The sequence below is a fragment of the Leptonychotes weddellii genome, unplaced genomic scaffold, assembly GCF_054177405.1.
Source record: "Leptonychotes weddellii isolate Sample4059 unplaced genomic scaffold, ASM5417740v2 HiC_scaffold_2428, whole genome shotgun sequence".
Taxonomy (NCBI): Eukaryota; Metazoa; Chordata; class Mammalia; order Carnivora; family Phocidae; genus Leptonychotes; species Leptonychotes weddellii.
In genome coordinates, this window is record NW_027833277.1 from 7,461 (window position 1) to 13,429 (window position 5,969).

Below are 5,969 nucleotides of genomic sequence, written 5' to 3' on the forward strand. Positions count from 1 at the left end.
TTTTTTTTTTTTAAAGATTTTATTTATTTATTTGAGAGAGAGAGAATGAGAGACAGAGAGCATGAGAGGGAGGAGGGTCAGAGGGAGAAGCAGACTCCCTGCCGAGCAGGGAGCCCGATGCGGGACTCGATCCCGGGACTCCAGGATCATGACCTGAGCCGAAGGCAGTCGCTTAACTGACTGAGCCACCCAGGCGCCCGACTTAAGCTTTTTATGTAGAGAAGCTGGTTAGAACACAAAACCAAAGCAGTATTTTGATAAATTCACTTTAAAGTGTTTTCCATATCAGCTACTTCAAACTAGTGACAACAATATGACCTTCTACTCCCAAGGAGTCGGATCGGATTAAAAACACTGAAAACAAACACGCAGAACCAGCAGGTCTGGCCGTGCGAGCTGACTTTGTGTGAGGTCAATCTGCCGACCATCAGTTGTATCTGAGTTCACCAGGGGCTACAGTGTGGTTCTTTAGTATGCTTCCATTGTGAACTTACTTCTTTGAATTTAAGCTTTTGGGATGATTTCTGCAATATGAGTCTTTAGCATCTTAAAAAATTTCACGAAGAGATTAAGAAAGTTCCAAGTATTCCAGAAGCTACTGGTATAAAAATCATGTTTCTTCTATCAGATTCAACTGTTCAAAAGCTGTAATGTGCATGGTCATCACCTGAGTGAGCTGCATTAAGTGGCTCTCAGCCCATGGCACTTTGCCCTTACACACTCAAGGGAGCCAGCTTGAGTGTAAGTGAACACTCGGTTGCATAACAATGAAGGAGGGCTCAGGAAAACTGGGTACTTTTTTGATCAGCTCAGGCTTAACAACAGTCAGAAGTACTCATTTTGACTTATATATACATCCTTGAATAGAGACCCACACAGATAGATGCATAAGAATATAATCATTTCTGTTTTCACAAAGTACTCACACTTCGATAAGTCACAAGTTTATATAAATTTTCATACCAATTTGTGAATTCAAAAGTTCTCTCAAAAAGAATAGGAGATAATCCTCATTCTAGATGGAAATGGGCACTGTTGTTCATGGTGTCCAGAAATTGTTGATGTGGCTACATTGAGACACAGGTTATGCTTCCATCACAGCAAGTTTATTGTCGTGGTAACAATGATGACTGTAACATTTCTGTTACGACTTTTCAACATTAGAAACAATTAGATCTATTTGCCAAAATAGCAATCAGTGTACTTCTACAATTTGACTTCTAGGGCCCTGGAGTAAAGACATTGGATCCCAAAGATTACAGGTGGGGAGTTTTTGAAGTATGTCCATATTCAAGTGGAGATTGAAGAAGCCCAACTGAAAGAACTCTGGACGGACAGTGACAACTGTGGACTGAACAAGTTCTTTTTAAAAGGGCTATTTTGAAGATTATGATTCTGACTTCGGAGGAACTATGGTGATTGGAAGCGGAAGGAATCACATGTAAAATTCCTTAAATAAAAATTTATTGACTTAAAAAAAAAAAAGAATAGGAGATACTGCTTTTTGCAATCAGTTTGGGATGAGAATACTTTTGATACCACAGGAATAAAAATGGTGTTCTCCCTAGGTTTTAAATTTCTCTTATCCATTTATGACATTTTCTCATTCATATGCTAAATTCTGCCCATCCTCACATTAACTTACTATTATTACCAAAATACCTTTAAACTAGGTGTATATATATACAGGTGCATACATGTACAAGTACTAAATTGAACCTCTTGAAACTGTTAATACTTGACATTTTCTGATGTATGAAAGTAGTTTTTTCACATGGTTGAACCTAATAAAATATGAACTTTAGTTGGATGCCTACATCTCCATATATATATGTATATACTGTATCCTTCTACACACACACACACACACACACACCACGCAGTATTTTCTGTTTACTTCAACAGGAAGAATGAAAATCTTTCTCTATTCACCAGTTCTAATGCAGCCTTGTAAAACTGTACTTGCTGACTGATTTTTAATGAAAATATTTAGAGGTATAGTAATTTCCACAAATTTAGCATTTGACCAAATAAAGTCTGGTCCAAACTGGGCACACTGTCTTTGAAAGTACGCCATCCAACTATGTAATTGGGGCAGCCTATCCTGAAAGATGGCTTTTATAGGCTTACGGTCGGGTCTAGAATCAGCAGGCCAAGTAATAAAATGCCAAAGCATTTTTAATTCTTCCTCTGTGTCCTCAATAACATTTCCCACAGTGCCTACCCTGAGACACTATCAAGCACCAGTAAAAACGACAGGCCCCAGACCTTGCTTTCAAGGAACTTAACATCTTTTTAAGAGATATAAAAATATAAATAATGAGAGGATAGTCTAAGTTTTAAGTTTCAAACTGGGACAGAGTAAAATGTAAAAAGATGATAGCACTTGAGAAGTTTTAAACGGACTTCAAACACCACGGGCAAAAAGCCAACTACAAATGTGTAGGGAGCTCCAAGTCCGTCCATATGATAATCACAGGTGTCCTCCTCCATGGTTCTGGGCCCAACACGCCCTTCCTCACCCCAGAAACAGGGACTAGAGATCCTCCAGATCAGTTAGATCCACAGCCACTTTCAGGAACACGGTGTCATCTTTAATGTAGGTGTTCTTGGCATTCTCCAAAGTGGAGTGAGCCACAAAACGGGGGCAGCCAGACGCGATGTTCATCTCCCCGTCGGGTCTTTTAAAGCTACTGCTGCTGGGGTCGGCCTTGAAGGTCTCCATAATGTGGTTCTTTTTGCCACTCTGGTCCAAAAGCATCAGGGTCACCCTCTGCCTGAATGGCCACTGCAACAGGGAGTCAAACTCCCCTCGCATGACCACGAAGTACAGCGACAGGTGTGTCCCTTTCCCAGACCCGTCCCCGTTCAGGTATGCTCTAGCACAGAGCCGGTAGCCGCACCGGCTGGTATAGAAAGGCTGGCTGAAGATGGACACCGTGTGCCCGTCCTGTGCCTCTCTTTTCTTCATCTTATAGTCCGTCACCTTCCAGATGAGCTTTCCATTATAGCAGGCCCCTTCCAGCAGCTTAAATCGCTCTTCATTTTTATTCAGTTGGGCTTTATGGATATTAATGTGGGCATCATGTTTGTTAGTCTCTCCTTCCAAAACAACTGCAAAGGAAAAAAAAAAAAAAAAAAGCTTCCAGAAGCCTTAAAGCTGTCTTTAGAATTTGCCCAAAGTGGAATTTGGTATCTGAAGAGAACCAATAAAATTCTGACATCTCATGATGAACCGAATTCATTGTCCACCAATGGACCATTTGTATTAATAATTAACTCAATGAATCTTGTGTCTTGGAAGAAAACCCAAATGCATACTCTTGAACGGAAGCTCACCAAAGTGTAGAGAAGACACACAGCATTGAACTAGTGTGCATTAGCAAGGTGAGCCCCATTATTTAATAACTGGAATGCTTTTAAACAGCCAAAAACCCTTTTATATTTTTTTATACTTAAAACAATGTTTCTGCCACATCTCTCTCTTAGCTTTCTCATTATTTTCCACTCTCCTTAAAAACCACCACTCCCTGTTTCTGGAATTTCCTGGCCCATTTCCACCCCTTGCCTGTTCCAGCCCCTGCCCATCACCCTCCATCACTCCCACCCCCGGCCCCCCGACTGGCCAGAATCTCATGCTGTTCTGTTTCACAAAAACCAGATTCGACCACTGTTTATCCTGGACAGCTGCAACTCTCCCTTTGGCCAGGTGCAGACAACAGAATCATCAAAAGAGAAGTAAAAATATGAGACATACCTAGTCTCTGATCATTGGTTTCTAGCAGGGTAATTTTCTGTTTCACTGTATCAATCGCTTCCACCAAAGGCCTCAGATCAAATTTATTTTGTTGCTGGTTAGCCATTTGTAATAACTGACGCACTTGAGCTTCTAGCCAAGCTGACTTGTCAATGTGAGTGGCGAGAACCTTTCAGTACAGCACGGATCATAATGTCAAAAAAAAAAAAAAATCGTTACTATCTTAGTAACGATTGAATTTAGATTGAATTTTTTCAACTCAAACATTTCACATTTAATTAATCAATTAATGAAATGAAAAAGGCACAGTCCAGAAGAGAAAATTCAGTGAGGATCACAGAGAGATGAGCCACCTAATATCTTCCTCCTCCCTGCCCCAGCTGCTGTTCCAAATCTTTGAACTTCTCTTCATCTGACTTTTACTCCTCCCTCAATTTCTCTCCGTTTGGTTCTCTGACCTATCTTTGTATCTCTAGTCTCCTGTTGTCTCTCCTCTTGCCTTACAACTTCCTTCTCAGAGGCTACTCTCCTGATCCGCTCCTGCTCTCCTAGAAGGCAGAGAATGAGCTGGAAGTAGACCCGACCGTTCTGGCATGAGCACTAGAGGTTGTACAAAGTGCCCTGAGGTAAGACCTAACTTTTGATTGTTCTCCTTAGATGGAAGAGATTAAATAAAACTAGACCTATATTACTCCTCTACCCTTGCCCCTTAGTACCTTAACTCTGATGGGTTTCTGTGTTAGCTAAGGTCAGAATTGAGATAGTGACATATGATGGATTTCCTTTTTTTCTTTTTTCTTTTTTTGGGGGGTGGGGCTTTCCTTTTTTTCTACACACACAGTATGCTGACAAAGTATGGAAAATATATGGCCTGCCTTTTTCTGGGAGAGTCTACATTTCAAAAATATTACTCGTGTGCCACAGGTCTTAAAATATTTTTCACTATCAATTTTGTAATCACAATAAAGACATTAGTCATTAGAAATGTGTTTATGGTTATTTAACAGTCATGATTTGCAAGGTAATTTTTGCTATATTTTAGTATTGTTTAAAGCATTTTCTTCCCAAGGGAATGAATAGTTTCGCTTTGTTGATTGCAAAATGCAGAACTACAGATATTCTCAATGAAGCTGACATCAAGGGACTAATATTGGCCCAACATTAACTGCAACCCCAACGATCATAAATTGTATAAAAGTATTATATCAATGTTAAATTTACTGACATTGTTGAATGTTGAGGTTATGTAAAAGAAGATCTTTATTCTTATGAAATACATACCGAAGTTTGTAGGGGTAAAGGGCCCTAATATACACAGCTTACTCTCAAATGGATCAGAAAGAACACACATGCACATACCGTGACAGAGAGAGATAGGGGACAAAATACTGACAATGGGTGAATCTGGGTGAATACACAGGTATTTTTAAGCACTATCTTATTCTTGTAGCTTTTCTTTACATTTGAAATTATCTCCACTTAAGAAGCTGTAAGGAAAACCTGGACTGCCAGTTGAAGGCTAAATCTTGGCTATGAATAGAGAGGCCATTTCTCACCTGGATGTTTGAGAGGAAGCTTCCATTTTTGCCAAACAGCTGTGCAAACTGCTTGAACTCCTTTTCGAATTTCTTTACAGTTTCTGCTAGCTGCTGGATTTTACTCTCTTTCTGCTCTAGGCTCTTATATAAATCAGAAATCTAATAACAGGAATGTGAATGAGATCATTTAAATGCATGTATACAAGTTAAAATAATGTAAATACAGGTCTAGGAAAATATTGCAGGTAAGAAAGTGTTTCTAGAAAAATATATACATATATACATATATATACATTTCTAGGAAAATTTTTACCAGTAGGTTCCTATATAATATTTGCAGGTACTTCAAAAAAACCGGATCCAAAGATTTCTTGTCAGTCTTTTCCATACTTACCCAGCTATGATGGTTCATCTAATGATAGTGACATCACTTGACTAAATTTACTGAACTGGTTCTCTTCATTCATTCAGCACGCACTTAGGAACAACCACAGAGTACCGATCACCATACCACAATAGATGCTATCTGCACAGTATCAGTAGTAACAGCTGAAATTTGCTGAATGTCTGTCATACCCTTATATTCATTAGCTCTTTTAATCCTCAAAGAACCCCATGAGTTGGGTATGACTATCAGTCCCATTTTACAGACAAGGAAACAGAGGCAGAGAGTT

At 39.4% G+C, this 5,969-nt stretch overlaps 1 protein-coding gene and 1 non-coding gene across 2 annotated transcripts; one reads left to right on the forward strand and one right to left on the reverse strand.

The window, feature by feature from the left end:
* The first annotated feature begins 1,006 nt into the window (after positions 1-1,006).
* LOC115944483 (small nucleolar RNA SNORA1) lies at positions 1,007-1,141 on the forward strand. The gene has a single exon (XR_004079029.2). It is a non-coding gene; the product is annotated as a small nucleolar RNA SNORA1 (small nucleolar RNA).
* On the reverse strand, positions 1,085-5,963 carry TRAF5 (TNF receptor associated factor 5). Its single transcript, XM_081810390.1, has 3 exons — positions 5,314-5,963; positions 3,758-3,926; positions 1,085-3,114 (listed from the first exon to the last, which is right to left on the reverse strand). Exons 2-3 carry the CDS (start codon positions 3,861-3,863, stop codon positions 2,537-2,539), a joined length of 684 nt encoding a protein of 227 aa, XP_081666516.1. The 5' UTR covers positions 3,864-3,926; positions 5,314-5,963; the 3' UTR covers positions 1,085-2,536.
* Positions 5,964-5,969: the final 6 nt, after the last annotated feature.